Source organism: Sminthopsis crassicaudata, chromosome 2 (assembly GCF_048593235.1).
Source record: "Sminthopsis crassicaudata isolate SCR6 chromosome 2, ASM4859323v1, whole genome shotgun sequence".
NCBI lineage: Eukaryota > Metazoa > Chordata > Mammalia > Dasyuromorphia > Dasyuridae > Sminthopsis > Sminthopsis crassicaudata.
This window is the reverse complement of record NC_133618.1, coordinates 454,320,516-454,345,528: the sequence shown is the minus strand read 5'-3', so window position 1 is coordinate 454,345,528 and position 25,013 is coordinate 454,320,516. Positions and strand designations below refer to the sequence as shown.

General features: G+C 38.4%; 1 protein-coding gene across 1 annotated transcript; it reads right to left on the bottom strand.

Annotated features, from left to right (window-relative positions):
• Positions 1-6,890: 6,890 nt before the first annotated feature.
• ATP6V1G1 (ATPase H+ transporting V1 subunit G1) lies at positions 6,891-14,539 on the bottom strand. Its single transcript, XM_074292890.1, has 3 exons — positions 14,354-14,539; positions 10,946-11,046; positions 6,891-9,650 (listed from the first exon to the last, which is right to left on the bottom strand). The coding sequence occupies exons 1-3, from the start codon at positions 14,433-14,435 to the stop codon at positions 9,477-9,479; spliced, it is 357 nt and encodes a 118-aa protein (XP_074148991.1). The 5' UTR covers positions 14,436-14,539; the 3' UTR covers positions 6,891-9,476.
• Positions 14,540-25,013: the final 10,474 nt, after the last annotated feature.

The window sequence follows — 25,013 nt, the reverse complement described above, 5'->3', positions numbered from 1 at the left end:
CATCTTGTTGCAACACAGGCACTCACTTGTGCAATCTCATGGGCATTTACCCCGCGGGTGCCGCCCCCGACAAGGACATGATACAAAACACCTAAGTAGGATACTAGAAATCATGGGATTCAAGAGCCCTTCGAGGTCATGGAATCAAACCCCATTTACCCCTTCATTTCTCGGAAATGGACATTGAGGCACCAAGATTGACAGAGGCTTAATTCAAACAAATATTTAATGAAGCACAAAAGCACAACTTATACAAAGACAAATAAAAATAATAACTAGCATTCATAAGATGTTTTAAGGTTTTACAAACCCTATGCCATTTTATCTTCAAAACACCCCTAGGAAATAAGTGTTATCAATATTTCTATTTTACAGATGAGGAAATTGAGGTTAGATAACTTGCCCACTTCCCAGAAAAGACAAGAGTACTCCACAGGAAGTCTATAGACCTGTGTCTTCACTTGACTCTTCCTCACTGCATAATCTTAGATAACCATCATTTCCACCTTCACACCTTCACTATAGATAGATCTTTTTTTTCATAATTATGAAAATTTCTCCAGCTCAAAATTTCTGTATTCTTAACCTTCTTCTTAGGAAGGAAGGAAGGAAGGAAGGAAGGAAGGAAGGAAGGAAGGAAGGAAGGAAGGAAGGAAGGAAGGAAGGAAGGAAGGAAGGAAGGAAGGAAGGAAGGAAGGAAGGAAGGAAGGAAGGAAGGAAGGAAGGAAGGAAGGAAGGAAGGAAGGAAGGAAGGAAGGAAGGAAGGAAGGAAGGAGAGGAAGGGGAGGAAGGGGAGGAAGGGGAGGAAGGGGAGGAAGGGGAGGAAGGGGAGGAAGGGGAGGAAGGGGAGGAAGGGGAGGAAGGGGAGGAGGAAGGGGAGGAAGGGGAGGAAGGGGAGGAAGGGGAGGAAGGAAGGAAGGAAGGAAGGGAGGAAGGGAGGAAGGAAGGAAGGAAGGAAGGAAGGAAGGAAGGAAGGAAGGAAGGAAGGAAGGAAGGAAGGAAGGAAGGAAGGAAGGAAGGAAGGAAGGAAGGAAGGAAGGAAGGAAGGAAGGAAGGAAAAGAAAGAAAGAAAACTTAATAATAATAATTCTGAGATTAGAGGAATAGTTCCTAGTGACTAAATTTCAGGTATCAATTCCATTCAATTCAATAAATGTTTACTGGGATCACTCATTAAATGCTGACTGGAGCATGAGGAGGGGGTTAGAGGCACGGACTCCATACTTTTATCCAAGAGTGTGCTGATAAATGTAAAAATGAAATGTTTTTAAGCCTAATTTACATTATTAATATTTTCCCTATCACTTTATTAAATTCAGACAATCAACAAATAATGAATCAAGTCCTGATTTGTAGAGTTTGCTGATTTCTAAGAAGTAAAAGCAAATTTTACAATTTGTTCTCCTGAACTAGTTGTGGTTGGCTCCAGCAGCCTGTCCTATCCTCAAAAGGTTTCCATCCATTCTGTTTACATGACCTACAACTTTACTTTTCAGCTGCAAAGGTGAATAGCAATCTTCAAGAAGATTAAGTAATTGTTAGGGATTGGAAATTGAGTAGTGATTCAAGAGGTTTCACAAATGGTGCAAAAACATTTAGCCAGGCTGAACAATAGGCTAAACAGAGATTAACCTACTTGTACCAAAAAAGAATGGGGGAAAGGGAAGGAGCTACAATGTTAACATTTATGCAGCTATTTTTAAAAAAGATATATTTTGGCATAATTATCCCTTCAAATTCCTTCTATCCAAATAATTTTACTCACCTCAATCCTGTCTTCATAAAGGCTTATCTGATAACCTTTATTAATCTCCTTGTCCTCCAAACTTTTGCTAGGCATATTCTGGACCAATACTGAGTTTATGACAATAGACCAATCTTCTCCCTAATCAGAACAGCCTTAAGAGACAGGGCAGACTATGAAATAGGCACTTAATACATATTTGTTAGGTAATTATATTACTTCCCATTGAGTGAAGGAGTGGGGAAGGCATGGAGGAGCAGAGAAGTGGTAGCATTTGACTAAATCTGATGAATGATTAGTTTCCTTATCAATGGACTTGGTGAAGATCCCATTGGTTGAAAATTTTTCTCATTCTAACCTGATCCAAAACTCAGTCAGTTGTAGGGCTTTCCTACTGCAGTCTCCTATAAAGTGGCTATTCTGCTAAGATCCAAAATCCAGCTTCAGAGTATATAACTAGTCTCTATTACCAATAAACTAGTTAATGATTTTAACAGAGAGGTCTAATGAACATGAGCTGGACAAACTTTGGAGATAGTGATAGAAGGGTATGGTGTATCATGATCCATATGGATCCATCATGGAACAAAAACAATAAAAGATAGGCCTAAGGCCTACATGAACTTTATTCTGAAATAGGCCCCAGAGAACAGTAGGAGATGCAGTCTGAGAAGTGATTATACAGAGTGGATTCTCATGTTTTTGGCAGAATGAAAAAAAATCTTAAGATTCCAGACCTATCAATTTTGCACTCATTAAAAAAAAAAAGTTGAAAGAAATTTGATTTTGCACACATATATTGTATCTAGGATATACCATAACACATTCAACATGTATGGGATTGCCTGTCATCTAGGGGACGGGGTGGAGGGAAGGAGGGAAAAATTCAGAACAGAAGTGAGTACAAGGGATAATGTTAAAAAAAATTATAATTATAAAATTAATTTAAAAAAAACTAAAAAAAAAAAAGATAAAAAGATAGAAAGCTAGAAAAAAAGTTGAATATTCCATAACTGATGTTATTACTGATCAAATAATCTTTTAACTAAGCATATATATTTTTCTTTCTACTTTAAAATTCCCAGAAAACAAAAATAAATGATGAGGTGCCCTTCCAAAGAATGTCCTCTAATCAGGGTCAATTCAGAGAAAACCCAGGAACCCTGGTTCTGACTTCTAACAACCTAGAATTAGAAACATGGTTGTTGACATTTTTTTTAAGTTAAAGTAGCAGTTAGCAACAGTAACTAGTGTCTTACAGGTCTCCCCTCCACACAACCAGCTTTGTCAAATCCTTCTAACCAGTTGCCTTTCAGGATTTCAAAGACTAAGTGAGGTCAGCTCATTGGAAAAAGAAAAAATATAAAAAATAATACTCTTGAATATGCCAATTTCTATTAAACAGAAAGGTTTAAAATAATAGCATACGAAATTTATCAAACAATACTTTTATCAGCTATAATGGACTGTTTCCAGTGTAATCATAGTTAATGCAATAATGACTAATACAAGGTCATATATGAGTCATGGCTAATACAAAAATATGTGTAGTTTTCAGTTTTTATTAATTTCAGAAGCATAAATGCTAAAAAAAAATACAAAAATTATTTAAATTATTTACAATTTTTAAAATATTGGTGCTACTTACTAAGATTAAATATAATTACTGACTTGTGCTAACCATTGTCATAATCAATTTGCAGATTTTGTCAGTTTTCATTAGCTGAAGCTCAGTGACTAAAAGGTTTGAAGTTGTAATTGTAGCCTTAAGATCATTCAAAGATAGATTATGAGGGTTTAAAGCATGTATAATAGTTTTTACAAGACCTCAAAAGAAAAAGCTTAATAGAGATAGACCAGGTAACCAAAGTGGTCAAGCAATATTCATGAGACTATCATACATTCAATGTGTGATGGCAAGTTGCCCCATCATCATAGATTTAAAATTAAATATTTATAATGCAAAATTCATAAAATCAAATGAGTAGAAAAGAATTAAAATGTTGTCTTTTGTAAGTCTGTAGCATTTACACTCCTGAAGGCACTAAAATTTAAAACTGCAAGATTCTGGGTGTATAATAGGACCTTGAAACACTAATTTTTTTTTTTTTTAGAAATTGGACTTTTTAGGAGCAGCTAGATGCCACAGTGGATAAAACACCAGCCCTGAAGTCAGGAGGACGGACCTGAGTTCAAATCTGGTTTCACTTAACACTTCCTAGATGTGTGAGCCTGGGCAAGTCACAACCCCAATTGCCTCAGGAAAAAATTGGACTTTTGGTGTGCAAGGGTAGTAAGGTCCTTACTTTCCTCCTTCAGAAACCCTATGAAGGACTGCAGGATATCATCATTTGAATTTGTGTAGGTTCTTCTCCCATATCTGGAATGGACTGCTTTCACATCTCCAACCACTGAAAATTATTCCTTTCTTCTTCCCTGAGCCCAGGTGTCATCATTCCCTAATATCCCTAACTAGTATTTGTTCCTTCCCTTTTCAAACAGTGTGGAACTTCAAGGCACTTATTATAATGATGTGGTGCAGCTCTTAGGAAAGATATAGTAGAAATCCCAATAGGAGTAGAGACTTCAGTACTTTTCAAGAAATCCAAGGCCTGGAGAATGATGTAGTAACCCTAGAAATACAGCTATTGGGAGTGATGTGGCAGAACCTTGGAGAATGTGTGTGAAATAAAGGGAGTTGGGCCTGGTATCTTTACTCCACTAAGCTTTTAAGGATGTCTGGTTTGTCATAGAAAAGTCTGGGCTGTTATCTTGCACCCAGACTCAATGAGCACTTCTTAATGTAATGAAAAAATAAAAGGGGTTGTTGTTACTCCCCATTACCAAACTTCCCACCAATCACTGAACTCCAATCCCACGTTTCTGTACCCAACTCTATTCCGTATTCCAAATTCCCAAGCCCTCTAAATTTACCTGCTTGCTCCGTGTTCTTCACTATCTTTCTCTTTGACATTTAGCATTCTTTAACTGGCATTGAAATTATAATAGTCTGCCTCTTGACTTAGACATCTAAGCTTCCAAATCCTTTTGGGACATCTGTATTACCAGCCCAGAATACTAGTATCTTGGGACTCCCCTGAACTTCAACATTCTTTCTTGAATATCATTTGTATGTTTTATCTGCAGTCTATAAGCTACTTGAGAGCATGGACTTGATTTCTCAAGTACCCATTTGCTATAAATATTTGTTGACTTATGTAATAAAATCCTTTGCTTTCACTGAAGGAGTTACCAGGCTTGAGCAGGGGTTTCCAAGTTTATAGAAGCAACTGTTATGTTTTATCATTCTTAATAACAAAAATAGAATTTTTAAATCCAGGTTCTCCAACTTCAAGTTAAAAGAAATAGCATCTTAGGTAGAATTCCTGTAGTGTATTGAATTTAGATTTGGCATGTAAAAACCGAGTAAGATACATAGTGGGTATATTACAAAGGAATCATGATGAAACATATTACTCACTTCCTGACAAGAGAGTCGTAAAACATAAAATTACAAATGGAGACAAAAATTTTGGATATGGTTTTCACTAAGAAATGTTTCAAGTTTTTTCCCCCAGATTATTTGTTTGGGGGTGGGGGGAGAAAATTGTTACTTTTTTTTTTTTAAATGTGGATATATTATGCATATTCACTGTTTACATGTCTATGTATGTATAATATACACATGTGTATACATGTACATGTCTTGCAATTACCTAAATTTCCCCCAGATGACCCATTAGTACCTCAATTTTAAAATTTACAAATCTGAGCTTTTTTCCCAAAAACTTTCCTCACCAAATGCCAATAGCATCACCATTTACCCAATTTCCTATACTTATAACCTGGGAGTTTAATTCTGTCTTCCTCTTCTCTCATTAATTACCTGTTAATTCTACCAAAAAACATTAGTCATGTCTTCTATTTCCAAAGTTGCAACCTTTGTCCTGTCCTACTTCCCATTTCTACTCTATCATTACTTCCAATCTGTCTTTCAGGCCTCCTTTAATCCTAGATCTCTACTCAAGTACTACTTTATTCATTTTTGATGGCATGAGAAAGTAACTATGTATTCTTGAAGCATTGCATCTGTTTGTCAAGTCTATCAATTTGGAAAGACTGATCTAGATCTAATGACAATATAGGTTGCCCACCACAATAGCCTACTTGTGTCTGGATAAATTTGTACCTGGTAGTCAACCACCAAATAAATTTTTATTTTACCCACAACTCATAACTCACAAAATAAAAAGAAAACCCACCACTTACCTCCAAATGAACTTAACAATGTGGAGACATGCACTTTTAGAAGTAACCAATGCGGAATTTTCTTTTTTGCCAGATTTATATATATAGGGGAATTTTTCTTTAATTTGCACAATTGGGAGAGGCCAAATAATTTTTTTTAAAGCTTCTTTGAAAAATGTTTAACATTGGTGATATAAAAATGGCAAAAATAAATTGAGGCACAAACTGTTATCATCTGGTTTAAAATGCCTGCTACAAGTTTAAAACTTTAACCTTCCAATTAATTTTCTTCCATTGAACTGTCTCCCAGAGCTCTCTTCCAGCTTTCACCCAAATATTTTACACCTCCCAGAAAATTAAATGAAAACATTTAGCATGGTATTTGCTTTACAGTAGTCTTCCTACCTTTATATTCCTTGACTGATTTTTAAAGGTTCGTTCAGCTCTAGAATGCTGTCTTGAGTTACTAAGTTGATTTTTATTTCCCATGGATCCACTTAGGGATTTAAACTCCTCTAGTTTTTTCTTTTCTCTACTAGGCCAAAATAACTGTTACTTCCCAAGCTACTCAAGAATACTATATCTTAAATGAGAGGGCCCTTAAGGATCATTCAGCCTTTTTATGATGAAATGACGTGCCCAAGTTCATAGAACTAGCTCCCTGACCATCCTTGGCATGCTGCCTGAACTAAAGAGAACAAAGCTTCTCCTTAGATAAAGGTGAACTGAAGACATGTCTATTCTTGTCAATGGGACAAAATATGTAAGAAATACCCTGGAGTATACCTTCCCTTTACCTGACATAGAAACCTGTATGTTTAAAATAACTTTTCCCCTTATAATTGAAGAATATACCTTGATGATACCTCCTCCCTCTCCAAAAGACAAAAACTAGGCATAGATTCAGAAAGCCTTTATTAATCAATTACTGTTTTTGTAGATGTCAGGCATCTTACAAAAAGAAGGGTTAGCCAAAAGTATGGTAACCACTATTCAAATTAGATTGTTGAAAAGGATTAACCACTCCTTCCCCCATTTACCTTCTCTGAACTTTAGTTCCCTCAACCAGGAATACTCATAATTCCATTACCTACACAAGATTTCAAAGTAAGAGCTATATAATAGTTAACTCATCCATGTCAATGTACAATATCAATAATCTACCCAGAAGGGCACCATGACTCTACCCACTAAGAAGCAAGGTTGGACTAGAAGAAAATTAAAGCACAAACCCCAGTGCAATACCTCTACCCATCTACAATTGAGAAAAAAGTTCATGATAGACAAGTTTTCCTGTTCTACCCACAACAGCAGTTTCTCTGCTGTACAGCTGTATTGGAGTTTAGGACACCAGAAGTTAGGCAACCATAAACTTAGAAGAGGATTTAGACTCTAAGCTGAATGGAACCCAAGATGATCAGATGATTAATCTGTTTCTTGAATATTTGGGCTTAGGATCACAGATTTTTTTCAATTATATTTGAGGCATTTGACAAGCGAAATATAAATGAATTAGGATGGCCAAGATTTGGAAGCAAATGAATAAATTTTGTCATTATTTATTTGAGTTGATATACAGAATTATGGCATTTAGCAGATGTCAAAGAAATTGAATATGATGCCTTTCCTTTATATATTTTGGGGATAGGGGTATATTAAGGGGGATGAGAAGTCAAAGTTATTGAATGTCAACAGGTAGATATCTGAGATGGACCAATGCAAATTCCACAGGTCAAACAATTCTCATAGCGCTATTTGGGGGGGAGAGGGGGAAACTATTGGCAAATAGATTTCAGACAAATGCTGACTTGCATCTGTAAGAGTTTCTTCATCAGAAATTCCTTATATTAATTGAGAAGTCTAGCCTCTATCCCTATCCTATTGGCCAAACTGTAGCACAACTACCTTCAAATGATTCATGGACCTATCTATACAATACTCATTTAAGACAGTGTGATCCTTTTTAGAGAATCATAAAGCTAGAAGAGGTTATCTAGTGAGTTCTCTCCAAAAGAATTAGAAAATTAAAGCTATGGACAGATCCAAAGCTATCAAGTATTAAAAACTCTGATATCCCAAGTTCCAAATTATACTAGTGACAAATCTAAAACTCCTAAGATTTGTGATGATGTTATTACTATAACAGAAGATTCTTCTAATGTAACAGCCTTCTCCTAGCAGGGTGGGTCAGCACAAAATGAGGTTTTCTTTAAGAAACCCCAAAGAATTCCAGTGTGTTCTCCAGCAATGATAAAATTTAGTAATTGGAAAGTAATTCCTTGAGGATTGGCCAGTACCTATGACCTTTTGTACCTATAACCTTACTGCCTGCCTCACTGCACCCGACACAATGCTGAGAGAGTGGAAGCTCAATAAATACTTGATTAATTCCAGTGACCTATACATAATACACTTACATGCCTGTAAATGGCATGAGGCTACTACAGGCTTTAAATATTTAGAACACTAGAAACCACTTTGCAAATTAAACAAGACATCAAAAGTCAGTAATATGGAAGAACCATGAGAAAATGTCAATAGATTAACATATACTAGAAAAATTACTTCCCCTCCCTCCAAACAATGCCTACAATGCACATTTTCTAAAGATTTTGGGGACTATTAATTTTCTAAACAACATAGTATAGGGCAACTGGCTTCTTTGAACTATTTGTTTAAAAACACATGAGCTGGGGGCAGCTAGGTGGCGAAGTGGATAGAGCACCAGCCTTGAATTCAGGAGGACCCAAGTTCAAATCTGATTTCAGACACTTAACACTTCCTAGCTGTGTGACCCTGGGCAAGTCACTTAACCCCAGCCTAAAAAAAAAAAAAAATTACACCACATGAGCCAAAGGAAAAGATGCAAGATAAGGAATGTTAAATAGTCTTTACTTTCAAGTGACCATCCCCATTCTAAATGTAACAAGTTATTCATAAGCACCCAGGTTCCATCAGCTGGTACTCTTTTATCAAGGGTAACTGAAAGGATTCTAAATGGCTATATCAGCAACATTATTATGCTAAACCCATCTAGATAGGGCTATTTGAAGGATACCCATTGCTTCCCAAAGCTTCATTGATGTTTAATATAATGAAGCTCTAGAGAATGCTACATAAAATTGTATAAAATTTTTAACTCCTTTCTTTTAAGGAATTTTCTTCATCACTAAAACCATCCAGGGATGGTAGCATTCTCCAGCTTATCAACTAAAAAAAAAAAAAAAAAAAAAAAAAGCTGTACTCACAAAGTTTGTATGAAATAAAAGATAAGAATATTCACTCTTTGGATGAGCTTCCAGTCTGTATGAAGTCAGATTCTTCAGACTCCAAAAAGATTAAAGTACCATACCAAATACTATACAGAAATAATTTAAAATCTTTATACAAGAATGGAATTATAGCACGACTAAAGCTTCACATTCTACAATAGGACAACTGAACTGCCAACCTATCTATCGAATATGAGCTTATTTCTTTTATCCTATCCATTTATACGGTAGTTTTCATGGATTTCTGGATGGATGTCACACACAAAAGCCAAAAGGTTTTCCAGGACTTCCTCCCTATTCTTCTGGAAGTGGTTCTGGAGGACAGACATCTTCTCCAAGGTTTCTTTCTCTACTTCAGAGCTGCAACTGCCATGGCTACCAAGAGCCTGTTGGAGAGGAACAAAAAACAAATGTCAAGCTTATAAGAAATAAATCTAAAAAGTGCCTTGCTTAATCTAAAGAAAAACTCAATTTTACCAATAATATAAATAATTCAGCAATAAGCACTTTTAACAAACACTTTCTTTCTACTTTCTAGTTAATATCTTAGAATAAAATGCTAGAGCACTAAAATACTAAAATACCAAATACACACAGCAATAGAAATTTGTACTGAAAGGGGTTTCAGTTTCTACAGTTAAGTCTTTCTATCCTAAGTGAAAATACTCAAGAAATAACAAAAAGATGTGACTATCTTTCTAGGTACACACCTCAATCCAACCAATCACAAAAATATCCCTCTCATCATCTGCCAATTTCAAAACTTCATTCTAAGTAAGGTCCTTAAATCATAATCCCAGTAAATGTCAATTCTGCATCAAATTTATATGAATTTAATTATCAATTTTTTTGGGGGGGACAAAAACAATTCCTACATAGGAACAACCTTGCTTTTGACAACCTGGATATAGGCAATTTTAAATAAAAGAATAAAAACACCCATGAACTTAGTATGAGAACACCAATTAGGCTAGTAGCTTACAATACTATTAAGCATTTATATTTTCCACACAAGAAAAAATCCTAAATTCAACAGCTCTCAACTATACCAATAATCCTCTCAAACAGTCTCAAAATATATCTTAGTCACAAGGCCAAGCATAGTAGGGGATAGCGGTTGCCTGATGATGGATCATAAACTTATTACATATCCTACAGAAATGGTATCAACAATAAAGCCTTCATGTAATTAAGGAAAACATTCTAGAATCCTATATTATAATATCTTGACTTTGAAATTTTTTAAGTCATGCTCTCAATTTTTTTTTTTTTTTTTTTTTTTGCTGAGACAATTGGGGTTAAGTGACTTGCCCAGGATCAAACAGCTAGGAAGTATTAAATGTCTGAGGACAGATTTGAACTTAGGTCCTCCTGACTTCAGCTGGTGCCTAGGTGCTCCTAATACCAACATTTAAAAATTTAAAAATTAAAAATTTAAAAAAGAAGACAATTCTTTCAATTTATGAGTAGTATAATCTTAATAAATCTTTATCTTTAACCTATTCAGTTCTAGTGATGGTTTCACCTCCAGAACTAAACTGGCTTACAACAAATAACTTTGACACTAAGCTCATCTGATTTTCATTAGCAGGCCTGGCAAGCATCCTTCTAAATGGAAGGACAGTGGTATGGTTTCCACCATAAGAAAGCTAAGGGAGGCAACAACAAAATGGAAACCAACCGCAGCTTCTTTGGCTTTAAACTCTTTCTCCCTCTGCAGCCGGTACTGCTCAATCTCAGCCTGTGCTTCTTCTTTTGCTTGCTTCAGTCTCCGATTCTTTCCTGTTTTCAAAGGAAAAAGTTGCATTAAGAAAGACATTACAAGATAGAAAGAAGATTGAAAAAATATTTTGGTGATTTTTTTTAACAGGAAGAAAAAAAGTACTAGAATAAGACCATGGGACATGCAAAGACCAACGGGATGGATCATAAACTTAGCAAGGAACTTGAGATACCTTTAAATCTAATACCCTTGTTTCCTGAATAAGGAAATTGAGACAAATAGAGGCTTGGTGACTTGTCCAGGAAAACAATGCTTAGTCTGAGGCAGTACCCAAACTGAGGCCTACCTGACTCTAAGTCTAGTTTTTTATCCACCATATCATGTTGCCTCTCAAAGAGACAGGACTCATACAATCAGGCCCTGGCCTGGCTGGGGCCTTAATTTCATGGGGACAGACATTAGGCTTCATGCATAGGGAAGGTTATGTACCACACCCTTTTGGGAAGGTCACCACTTTTTCTCTAATTCTACTGTCCAACTGCTCTTTCTATTATTAAAGATGATTCTTATCAGAGCAAATTTCATAATTCAAGCAATTTGTCTTCCAAAGTTCTTTTCAAGGCACACCGAAGACAAAGTAATAAACATGTCTATCTGTTCTAATTCTATTCAGTTTCTCAATGGATGGAGAACGATATTCAGTTATTCCCAAATGTTGTATGGCACAAGTTAAGATATCATTATTGCTTTACAGGAACACTCCTTCAAATATCTCCAATATCTCCAGATATTTTTAAAAAAACAAATAATTAAAAAGAAAATGAAAAAAAAAGTTTTCTTAGGCCTAACTTTCTATCATGTCAAACTTATATGGAATAGTACTTATTTTCAACCCTGAAATAAACTGTCTGGTAGTACTGGACATAAAAGTAAAAAGAAGAGAGAAATTCTTGGCCCATAATAATTTTCCAAAGGCAACAAAAGGGTCTTGGAGGCAACATCATGTTATTGGGTGGTTTTTGCTTGTTCTTTTAACCTGGTTCTGTATATTGTTTCATTCAATGACACTAAGTTTTCAGCTGGGAACCAGGAAATCAAGTTCTAAAGGGGAACTAGGCCTATAATTTGTCAACTCATCATAGACGACCTCTTTTCTCTGAAAGCTTTCCCTTTCCCTTGGGAGTCCTGGAATCTCCTCCAATCTTTGTCAACTTGTCTCTCCCTTATTTCTGGGGTCCCTATAGGTTTCAGAGACTAACACACTTACTGTTTCTCTCTCATCCCTGTGTGTTTCTTTTTCCATTGTTTCTCTCTGGCACAATCCTTTTGTCTCCAGGTTTTTCACTTCTTTGTTTCCTGGCTTGCTTTTTTCCTTGTGGTGGGCCCTCCTCAACTGCCTGAGTTTTTCTGTCCTTAGTCCCTTCCAGCTTATCTATGAAATTCTCAAGTCTTCTCTCTGTGCTTGTCTCTAGGTATCACAAAACAAAAACCTTTGCCCCTCCCCCTCAGTTGATTTCCCCATTTCTATTACTGGCACCACCATCCTCTTCTTAGTCATTCTAGCTCAAAACCCTAAGTCCTTAAGGCCTTGCTTCTCCTAACATGCCACAATCGTCTGCTGCTCCCTAAGTTCCACCTATTCCACTCCAGCAACACCTCTTCCCACTATCCTTTCCACTTCCACCAGGCGCAGGCCCTCTTTATCAATCACATTAGAAATAGCTTTTTTAATGGCTTTCTCATTCTCAATCCGTCCTAACACTACCAGAATAATCTGCCTAAAGTACACACCTCACTCCCCAACTCAAAAAAGTCTGAATGGCCTCCATTTTCAAAGGGATATAAATGCAAACCCCTTTAGCCCAAAATTCGATGCTTCCCACAATCTACATTTCTTCTTTAGTCTAATCCGTGAATCAGTGAATCATCTTCGTGGCAGCCAAATGCACTAGATATTCTGGTATCTGCAATATGCCTTTGGCAATTCCTTATTTCCTAACAGCAAATCCTCCACAGATCTCTCTTATCTCCAGTTCTGGAACAGCCAATCCCTCCGAGCCTTTTCCGGTGGGCAGCTGGGTGTCAATGCAGACGGACATCTTCCCCAGTTCCAATCTGGCCTCAGACACTCCCTAGCTGTGTGATCCTGGGCAAACCACTTAACGCCTTTGCTTCAGCTTCCTCGTCTGTAAAGTCTGGAGAAGGAAATGGCAAACCGCTCCAGAATCCAAACGGAGTCAGGAAGTCTGACATGCTGAACAATAACACCTTTCTGATGCGCTAATGAACGTATCAATCCACTTTATTATTTGAGTTTCTTACTTCTTCCATAAAAACCCCCCAAGATCTAAGGGAGAAAAATATTATCTTTTTTGTGTCTCAGAAAGTCTCTGTGGGCCTCGGGAACTAAGATGCAAGAAACTTCAGTGAGTCCTAGTGGAAGGACAACAGTCAGCAATTCGGTTTCCAACCCGCAGGTAAATGAGCCAGTAATTTTAGGGTGTATGTGAAGGGGGTCAAAGGTCTGAAACACAAGCTGAGAGGCAAACGCGCCCTCCAACACCTGCGCCTGCTTTACGGCGTTCAACCACTGCACTCGCGGTCCTGGACTACATACACTCTCAGGGACCGGAGACCCGAATTCTGCCGTTCAACAAGGGATCGCAGCAGTGGGGATTGTTTCTGCTTGCGGTCACGCACAGAGACTCCAGAAACGCTTTCATTTATGTCAGCTGACTGACTGAGACTTGTGCATTCTTCCTCTCCCAGAACTAGGGAAAGAAAAATTCTGGAAAAAACGCCGATTCGGACCTTCAAAGTTTGGAAAGCACTTTCCCCAAGTGTTACTCCTTCCAAAACCCTGGTATAACTGACAGTTCTTGCTTTGCTGAATTAGAAACGCAGGCTCAGAAGGATTAAGTAACTTGAACAAGATCACACAGAACAGTAAGCTGACTCTAACTTCCGGGAAGGCACCCAGCGTCCCTCCCTAAGCTACAGTTTCGGTCCCTTCTCCCATCCACCTCCCAGCCTTCATCCCGGCCCTTCCCTCCCTTTCCCTGGGAGGCCAGGCAAAGGGGGGTTAATGACCGGGCAAGGTGAGAGGAAGGAGGTATCGCTGCACGAGATACGGGGACTAAAAGAAGGCCTTCATCACAGCTTTGGCCCAAGCCCCGCAATTCCCAGCAGCCTCGAGCTCCCTCACCTAAGTCTCCCCCGCGACCTCCTCCGCTCACACCCTCCAGCCCCCCGCCCGCACAGTAGCCTGAGCCACAGCTAGCCCGATGGAGCCCTGCCTCTCCCTCCCCTCCCGGCCCACGGTCCCCGGTCCCCAGGGCCCCGGGCGCCGCCGCCGCCGCCGCTCACGTTTGCGGGCTTCAGAAACCTTCTCCGCGGCGCGCTTCTCCGCCTGCAGCAGCTGCTGGATACCCTGCGACTGACTGGCCATGGCGACGCCAAAGCTGCTAGGCCCCAACAGCTCCCGGCTCTGCTTCCTGCACTTCTCCTCCACCGCAGGTCAGCTGACCCGTCCCACCCTCAGAGGAGCCACGTGAGTGCCGGCGATGACGCGCCGTGCGTCCGGAGATCACGCCCCGCCCATCCTCGTTTTGGGCTAAATGATTGGCTGTTGAATGAGGAGAGTAGGAAAACCTTCCTTCCCTCCCGCGTCTATCCTAGGCTTTTCTGGACCTGCGCGAGAACTTCTCTTCCTCTCCCTCGGATCCCACCCCATCTCCCCTGGCCACTTGGAGACCCGGGGATGTTCCCTGGCGGAATCGCGCCACCTGCGAGAGGTGGGAGGGGCCGTAGAGATCATCAACCCAAACCAGCCCTTTAAAAGATTATTTATGCCTTGTGTCTCTACATCGGCGATTTTTTTTCTATTTTTGAAGTTACTACAGCCTCTTACCGATCTGTATTTATGAACCCTTCCCTCCGTACTCCCCCAGCCAGTGGGCCATCCCTCGTGACAAACACATTTTTTAAAGCGAGGGAGGAAGGGGGGCCCAGGGAGGGAGCAGTTCCCAAGCAACAGATTCTCTTGTACATATAATCACTTGAGAGGAAAAGGTTAAAGCAGGTGTTCTCAAACTACGGTGGCCCGTGGGCCAGATGCGCCCGCTGAGGACGTTGATGCGGCCAGCCGGGTTATGGCAAATGGGCTGAGGGGCGGAGACAGCAGTGTGAGGTTTTGTTTTTACTGTAGTGGGGCCCTCCCACAGTCTGAGGGACAGTGAACTGGCCCCTATTTAAAAAGTTTGAGGACCACTGCTTTAAAGGGACGGGGAATGTTTACTAGTGTGTGTTCCATACATCATCCTCCGCTTCTGCAGAGAAGGGAAGGCCGCATCACAGCACAGGAGGGGGCTTAGAACAGAGACAAATAAGGGAAAATAGTCAGTGAGTAGGAGCGGTCACACCTGCACCGTGCAACGCCCTTCCCGTTCCCTGGGGACGGATGTTTCCTTCTCCTTTCTCTGCAACCTTCCTTATCCAGTCACCGTTTAGAAATGAGGACGGATTCGCGGATTTAGCATCTAAGACCTTTAGTTCCCGAGTTCCCTTCAAGACCCAACTCAGATTCCCACGGCTGAGGGCTTTCCTGTTGCTGGAACCTCCCCGCGTCCTCACGTTACTTGGTACTTGTTTATCCGTGCCTTGTAGTGTGTTCCCACGTTCTCTGCCTCGAGTCCGCTGAACCACATAGAGAAGTAACTTGCTCCAAATTCCCAGGATTAAAAGTCAGATTTCCTGACTCCGAGTCCACTGCACTCGGAGCTGCACGGGTGTCTCTAAATACCCCCAGCGCCTTAGTGCAGGTATCGCGAATCAACTTACAAAGATCCCATTTACGCAAATACAAATCTGACTGTCATTTCCTGTTCAGAAATTTTAAGTGGCTCCCCCGCTGCCTTCCAGGTGAACTCCTGAGGCTGGCATTTAAGACTCTTCCCAGTTAATCAGTCAACAGAAATTTACACACTGTGGCCAAGGCGCTGTGCCAGGTGCTGAGGACACAGAACACGAACGAGAGCCCTTAACTCCTTTACATGCTATCAGGGCAAACGTCACGTGTGCAGATACGTGTGTATGAACACATATGTGCACTGCCTGTGTAGACATAGATTTAGCATCCTCTATAAACATGCTCCCAGACAGAGAGGGAGCACAGGAGATAAAGGTCTGGCCCTTGACTCAAATATGCCCTAAGATACTATGCAATTTGGGGCAAGTCATTTAACTTCTCCTTGCCTCGATTTCCTCAACTGTAAAATGAAGAAAATAATAGAACCTACCTCCCAGGATTGTTGTGAGAAAACATTTGTAAAAAGCACCATGTATAGAACACAATTGTTGGGGCAGCTAGGTGGCGCAGTAGATAGAACACCAGCCCTGAGTTTAGCAGGACCGGAGTTCAAATCTGGTTTCAGACACTTAACATTTCCTAGCTGTATGACCCTGGGCAAGTCACTTAACCCTAGCTTTAAAAAAAAAAAAAAAAAAAAAAAAAAAAAAAAAAAAAGCTCAATTTTCCAATTGTGTCTGACTCTTTGTGACCCCATTTGGCGTTTTCTTGGCAGAGATACTGAAGGGTTTGCCATTTTCTTTTCCACTTCATTTTACAGATGAGGAAACTGAGACGCACTACATTAAGTGACTTGCCCAGAGACTCAGAGCTAGTATTTACTGCCACATAAATGCTTATTCCCCTAAGAGCTATCAGTCAGCTCATATTCACAGGCTGAATCTCCTGGGGGAAGCACTTTTTATTTCTAGGCACTGTGCTAAGCATTGAAGATACATATTTTACTCTTGCTCTGCTTTCTTAAACAGATATTCCCAGTAGCTGTCCTTCATGCTTAGAATTAGTTCCTTTCTGAAGTCAGACTCCAAAATCCCTCTCTTCCTACAAGGTTCGGATCAAGTGCTGCTTCCAGCATGTCTCTGAAAGCTTGCCCCGAGCCTCTCAATAGTTAATACCTTTACTCTGCCCCTTATCCTTATACTGTTGTGTGTCCTTCATTCTCAGAGATGACCGTGACATCAGGGAGGTGATGCCGTGACATGTAAGGGAGGGCTGGGCAAGGTCACCTGCTTCACTTTCTCCTCAGAACCATCTGACTTTAGTGACCAGATTATAGATCTAGATGACTGGAAATGGCCCTGGATGCCTTGGCTTTTTAAAGCTAAGGTCTTTTAACAGGTCTCAATCTGAGTGTGGCAATGCCCAATCAGTGATTAGGGATAGGTAAGAGAGATACAACGGTAAGGTAAGGGACTGGAACAGCATCTATTATATTACAGCTGAATTAAAAAAAAAATAGGAGTAGCGAACATGATCTTAGGCAAAGCAAAAGCAAAAATAGATCTAATTAAAAGAAATAAGGAAACTACATTTTGCTAAAAAGTTTTAGTATTCGTATTTACTTCATTGTCCTGGTACTAAATTTATTTTAACTTATATCCCTTCAGTGGAGTCTGGGACTGTTTCATTTGTGTCTTTGTAACTTTTGTAGCAGGAGACAGCTGCTTGTGAAGTAGAGCTCTGGACTTTGAGTCAGAAAGAGGATTTCAAATCCAGCCTCAAACACTTACAAAAAAGTCATTTAACCTTCTTCTGTTTGGCTCAATTTCCTCGAATTTAAAAGGGGGATAAAAATAGTAGCTACATCCCAGAGTTGTTGTAAAGAATAAAGCAAGATAATAATTGTTTAAAAAAAAACAGTGTCTAGCATATATTTGGCATTATATAAATGCTTATTCCTTTCCCTTTCTCCTTCTCCAGCATGTATTTTGCTTAATAACTTAATATTTGTTGACTCAAACAGAATTGAACTTCCCAGGGGTACAACTTTTGTATAAAGTTAGGTACCTGGCACAGTTCAGAATTCTTTTCTGCAGCTTTCTAACTAGTTATCATTTCTTTATTATCTCTGTGGATTCTTAATTACTAACATTCTTTGGCTTATAATGAAGGTATTTGGAGACTGGGATTAGATCCCTGAGTAAATTATATTGTTAATGCTTATCCACCACAGTCTCCCATTATGCCTTGTCCTCTCCTGAACCCAACCAGATATAGTTGTGATGCTGTTTGTCTATTTGCAGTCTTTTTCAGGGATACAGCAGATTTCCACATATCATTATTGTGACTTCTTCCTCCATACTTCCAAGGGTTGAAAACTGTATGAACAAATACATCCATAGATGTAAATTACAGAAATTATGAAGTATTTCACAGTTATAAGACTAGACGTTCATCTAATCAAATAGCTTTCATTTTACAAAAGAGAAAACTAAAGATTGTGACTTTTTAAAGGCCACACATGTAGTCAAGTAGCATAAAAAAGATTCAAGCCCAATCCTTCTTATTCATATGTACTTTCTACTACATTAGCTTTTTACACACTTATTTCAAATAGATAGCATTTAGAAAAGGTCAAGGTAGAAGTACAATTTTTTAAAATTGAATTTAAATATATGTCTTATCCCCACTAACAAATGGTAAACTCCTTGAAGTAATTGTAAGCTTATATGTACAATTGTAAACTTATATATACCCCCTCTGAGTCAGAGAGCTGTTCATTCATCTTCAAATGTCTGTATCCCTCAAATCTAGCCCAACTTACAGATAAAAAGGACAACAATTTTTAAACAATGTTCCATTATCATTAGAAGGATGAAATCCATTCAAGATCCTTACAAGTGCCTTTGTTTAGATGATGTTACTAGTTCTTCAAGCCCAGAAACTTGAAAAAAATAGACATCACTTAGGATCACATCTTGAGTTTAACTTCAGAAACATTCTATTCTTATATATGGAAGTTCTACTCAATTTTCTGAGATAGGATTATACCATTTAGAAGGAAGTTGAGCTACCATTTTATCTAATCCCATTGTTTAACAGATGAGTAAACTGAGACCCAGAGAATTTATTTGACTTGAGATAAAATTTGAACCCAGTCCCTCAGACTTCAAATCTAGTGCTTAGTCTAAATTTGAGTTAGATGTTCTCATTTGGTTACACTGCCTGAAGAAAGAGATGGGAGTTGGGGCAGGGAAAAGCTTGATAAAGTCAGGGGGAAAAACCATGATAACGTGTAGCCATCTGGAGGCCTGATCTTTGCCTAGCTGAAGTATCCTTTGAGATACTGTTGCTATGACCACCAAATCCCCAAAGTCAGATACATTGGCACTTACTCTGCTTTCCTGGTGATCTTCTTCAAGAGCTCATGCTTAAGAACAACATTGACCTTTTTATCACAGTTGTGTCTCACAGTCTCACTTATGAATTTCCCTCCAGAGAAGTACCTGCATTATTGTCACTCTTTGCTACTATTCATTGTGACTTGGAAAGATTTAAAACTCCTAGAGGAATTACATTTTAGACTCTGAACATTCCTAATCCACCTAATCTCTCTTGAAGTGGAAAAAACCAAACATGGAAAAATGTAGAATGAGCTTAGTTCTATTTTCTCTGAGTCAGAAGTCAACATTATCCTCTCTCTCAGGAACCAAGTGGAACTATACTAAAGTGAACAGGGGCTGACTGATCATGGGTAGTGGCCGTCAGGATGGGTCAGTCTTAGGCTTGGAGGTGACTGACCATTATGATTTGAAGGAGCTCCAGAAAAGGTCTCTTACATAAACAATTATTCCCACTGCTGCTTAGTTAGCTGTTAAACAAACATTTAAGGCATTTCTTGTCAGTTATTAGTTAGCACCTTACCAGGAACTAAAAGTTGTAAAAACACAAATAAAGGAGAAAGGAAAACAAAAGAAAAAAGGAAGAGGAAAAAAAGATTATGGAGAGTATGCATGAGAAAGAAGCTGCCTAGAGAGGTAGAAAGGTCATAAAAATGAGGTGGGTGAGCTAAAAACATACTTTCCCCACCAAATAAGTCATTAAATAAGTCTCAGAAAAAAATGTAGAACTAAATATAGTTGAAAATAAAGGTCTTTAAAGGAGATTCAGACGTGACCAAGAGTTTATCTACAAAATATCTGACAAATGATCCTTTGTGTAAAAACCTCCAGTAATGGAGACCTCATTTCTTCCAGGAGTAACCCATTCCACTTATGAACAATTCTAATTATTAGGAACCTTTTCTTTCTGTTCAAGTGAAATCTTCATCTCAGGATCTTCCATATATTGTCCGTAGATCTGCCCTATTGGGCCAAGCACAACAAGATTAATTTTTCAAATAAATACTTCAAAACAGTGGTCTCATCTATCCTAAGACCTCTCTTTTTTCATGCTTAGTACCAATTTTCATGACCTTCATAGCCTTTCCTATCTATTTTCCTCTCCTGAATGCTTTCCAGCTTATGAATGGATTCCTAAAATATGCCATTCAGAACTTGCTTGGGACAAAAAGTGACCTACCCAAATTGACTATTATAGAGACATTCATAGAAAGCAGAATTCTTTATTAGAATCTTGAGAAGCAGACCCCTTCCTGGTCTGTGAGCCGAATTTGCAGCAGAACAGAGCCACTCCCCTAAAGATGTTCACAATATTTATACCAGTAGTCCTCAAACTTTTAAAATAGGGGGCCAGTTTGCTGTCCGTCAGACTGTTAGAGGGCTGGACTATAGTAAAAACAAAAACTCACACTCTGTCTCTGCCCCTCAGCCCATTTGCCATAACCCAGCAGGCTGCAAAAACGTCCTCAGCAGGCCGCATCTGGCCTGAGGGTCATAGTTTGAGAACCCCAGATTTATACATTTCAGACCAAAAAAACCAAAAAACCCACCCTCTATATGATGTGATTTATTCCCCTATTTGGTCAATGGAATGTAGTAGATATATAGCTTTCTCACCACCTTCTTTGAACAATAGAATAAATATAGTCCAGACCTTATCTAAAATCACATGCTTCCTCACCATAGATCCTCTTTTGGACAGTGGAATGTAGTCCAGGCCTTATCTAAAATCACATCCTTCCTAAACTGAGGCCTTTAAGGCTTTAGATAACAGTCTCTGATCAACATGTGCTTGCTGTAAGTTCTTCACCTTTTTCCTTCACAAACTGAAAAAAAGAATCAATCAATCAATAAATGTTTGCTAAGTTTTAACCATGTACCAGGCATTGTGTGCTAAGCATTAAGTATACAAAAACAAAAATGAATTAATCACTACCTTCAAGGTACTTACATTCAATTGGGATTAGCACATGTATGAATGTATGTGAAAACATGCATATATATATACATACATGTATATGTGCACATATATATTTGTAATATGCATAACATAATATAAACATACAAAATAAACACAAAGTAATTGAGGGAGAAGAAAAGAGGCACCAGCAGCTGAGGGCATCAGGAAAAGCTTCAAGTAGAATGTTTATGCTGAGCTTGAAAGAAAACTGATGATTCCTAAAGGTAAAGGTAAGAAAACAAGGCATCCCAGTTATAGGCAAAAATTTATGCAGACACAGAAAGAAGATAGTATGTTTTAAATGAGGAATAGCAGGAAGAGAAGATCAGTTTGGCTTGACATAGAGTTCTAGAGAGGAAGAGAAGTTGTCTATAGTGTAGTAGAGATTGTTATCCCAGAGTCAGACTAGGTCTTGATTCCAGCTCTAATATATATTTGCTGTGTGATTTGGGGCAAATCATCTAACCTCTCTGAACCATAAGTAATTCTCCAAGTTACAGAGCTGTTGGTGGTCTGTATTGAGAGAGAGGGAGTTTTCTTATAGCCATGAAAATCATAGGTTCAGTTTTATTGTTTTTTTTAATCTGAAAAGATAGTTTGGAGTTAGGTTATAGTGGATTTTAAACACCACACTGAGGAATTTATATTTGATCTTAGACACAAAAGGGATAAATTGGAGTAGGGGAAGATACATGGTGAGATTTGTATTTTAGTAATATATTGGCCGGCAGCAATGTGGGGAAAGAATTGGAGAGAGGGAGAAACTGAGGCAGAGAATTAATTTAGGAGACTAATTCCAGTCTTTTGCTCCTAGGCAGTTATGTATAGTACAATGTCAAACATAACCCAGAGAATCTAGCTAAAACACTTCCAAGTTCTTAATAGGGGAAATAAGTAACAAAAAACAAAACAAAACAAAACAAAAAAACAAAACATTAGAACACATAGTGTTGATATGGGTCTCTCTAAGTCAATATGCAGCTTTTGGGGATCCTTATATATAATTTAGTTTCCTCCCCTCCTCCTTTGTATTTGAGTTTGACATAAAAAATGTGGTAGATTGGTTTCAAGGCCTTAAGTCAGGCCTGAGTTAAAATCCTGCCTCCAACACTAACTAAACTGTGTGACCCTGGGCTATTTATTAATCAGAGTTCCCCTTGGTTTCCTCAATTATAAAATGAGAATCATAACAGCATCTACTTTTCTGGGTTGTTCTGAGGATAAAACAAGATAATACTGGCAAAGTGCTAGCCTGATATCTGGCACATAATTGGTACTTAATAAACATAAATAAAGGTAAACATTTTCTGCATTGAAATAGATGTGAATAGAGCCAAAGTGTTTTTGCTGAAAATCATTGTAGGAGGGATTCTGATTAAAAAAAAAAATTCCTCAAAGGTTATATGGATCTAAGACTTTTTGTTTCTTCCTCAGACTAAGATTCTTTGGTTCTCCAAAATAAATTAAAGGAAAAAACAAAAAGAAGTACAAAAAAATCCCCATTGGAGCACCTAAACATAGCTCTTCATTTCACGTTCTTACCTTTAGGAAATATAACTAACCATCAACAAACCTCCCAAGCTTTGTGTTATCCTGTGTGTGAATTATATTCGTCTAGCATCATCATCCCCTATTCTAAGACCACCCCTCTCTTTTCATTCCTTTCTTTTTACTATTGAGAGACATCCTGTTTTCCAAATCTAAGGTCCAGCAAGCAAACTGTGTCCTGAGCTTGGCATAACAATAATCCTTTGTGCTCACTCTCTGAGTGAACTCTGCTGCATCTCCATGACAGAATTGACTCAAGCCAGTCCCAGGTGTTCTCTAAGTATTACAGGAACTTCATTCTGGTCATGAAAATCTACTATGGACAGATTTTTTTCACTACGCATACTTGCCTCCTTATTGCTGTTACCCATCATTACCATTGCTATAACTCTCTGCTTGGTCCTTGTCTAGCTATAACTCTATGCATCAAAGCTTAGTTTTGCTGCCTTGGGTCTCTTTCTAGAGAAAACCCTGGACCATATATCTGATTTTCCTCCTGCAGTGGAATAAAGATGATTTTTTTGCTTATAATCTCTGATTACTCTTTAGTTTTATTTTATTTTATTTTCTAGAGTTTTACAGCTGGTGTACAACCTCTGTGAACTTGTCAGTATTTTCAGTTTAACAATTGATACATAATCGCTCTGACTCTTTGGTCATTTATTTTCAGTGTCACACTAGTTAGAATGTAAATTCCTTGAGATCAGGAACTATTTTATTCTTGTCTTTTTTTGTACATAGTAGACATGTAATAAGGATTTGATATTTTGATTGGAATTGAACAATTGACTACAGACCTTTTGATTTATTAAGAGTGGATCAAGGGAACTACAAAGGTTTTTAGAGGTAACAAAATTATTCCAGTAGCTTATAATAATAATGACTAAGTTTTATGTTGTACTTCCTATGTGTTTGGCACTGTTCTAAGCACTTTACAATTAGTATCTTATTTGATTCTCATGACAAGCTTCAAAGAAATTATGATCCCCATTTTACAGATGGGGAAGCAAAGATAAACTGAGATTAAATGACTTGTCCAAACTCTTAAAGCCAACCAGGAAGAAGATGGAGAGTCTCTTTTTGCTCCTCTCACTAAATGATTTATACTTCATTCTGCTTGCCATTAAACTAGGATGCCTCTATTTTTCCCTGATAAATAGCATTCTTTAGAGGCTCAGAAAACGTTGTTTGTCTTCAGCTCAGTCATTAAATAAATAGCAGAAGTCTTTCAGTTGATAGGAAGGAAAAATTCTTACAAATGATTCATCTTCCTTATTTCCATGAGAAGGTGATCTGCTGATGCTGTTGCTCATTTTCACGTGGTGGATCCCAACCATATTTTCAGAAAGGAGAATGAGATCGGAAAGGGAAGGAGGAGCTTGTAGAGAAGCAGGTGGGGAGAGGGGGAACTTCTATTTTACAAATTCCTCTAACCTCTGCTAGGTTTTGTGTATAGATGGCTTTCATTTCCACTTAAAATTCTTATTATCCTACTGATTAACTGAGATAGAACAAAAAAAAAATCCATACTGACCAAGTAGCCCATGTAGTTCAAAAGAGGATCTAGAAAGAAGATGCTTTGTATATGTTTTATTTTCATTTAACATGTAAGCTAGAGAAGTCTTGTTTAACTTATTTCTTAGCAACTCAGAATTTAAATTTATGACACTGGATCCTAAATTATCACTTTTCTATTCGTCTGTCTTTATACTCCTGGAATTTTATTGAGGGGAGGAGAGTCATATAGCCAAACCTGTGTTTTAGGAAGTGAGATTGGACAGATGAGTGAAGAGGACATTAGAATGGGGGAAAATGTAACACAGGGAGCTATTGCAATAGCTAACAAACATTTATGAAGAATCTGCTATATGAAAGAAATTATTCAAAACAATGACAATATAGAAACAAAGGGGAAATGGACCGTTTTCTCCAAGGGTTTAAATCCTAATAAGAAGACAAGTTGCACACATGTGCAAATATAAATATATTCAAAATATACATAAAACAAATAAGTATAAGTGGTGAGGAAGTTACTATTAGCTTCAGAACAAGAAAGGTATTGTGAAGGATAAAAGGTATCTTGAAAGAAACCAGGAAATACCTGACCTAGAGATGAGAATACACATGAGGCACATAAAGAGATGGAATGTTGTATAGAAAACAATTTGGGAACCAGTTTTGTCTGGACCAGAGAGTTCATGAAGGGGAAAAATGTATGATAAATCAGAAAAGGAGGGATAGTTAGGCTATGAAAGCTTCAAATGTCAAATACAGGAGTTTAGTTTTGAGGGAGCCATTGGAATTTGTGCA

Bases quoted from the DNA above. Each gene is read 5' to 3' on its own strand.
- ATP6V1G1 (XM_074292890.1), bottom strand. From the start codon at position 14,435: ATGGCCAGTCAGTCGCAGGGTATCCAGCAGCTGCTGCAGGCGGAGAAG. The intron at 11,047-14,353 runs GTGAGCGGCGGC...CTTTGAAAACAG, and splicing joins GGTTTCTGAAGCCCGCAAAC to GAAAGAATCGGAGACTGAAG. The intron at 9,651-10,945 runs GTTGGTTTCCAT...CCTCTCCAACAG, and splicing joins TTAAAGCCAAAGAAGCTGCG to GCTCTTGGTAGCCATGGCAG.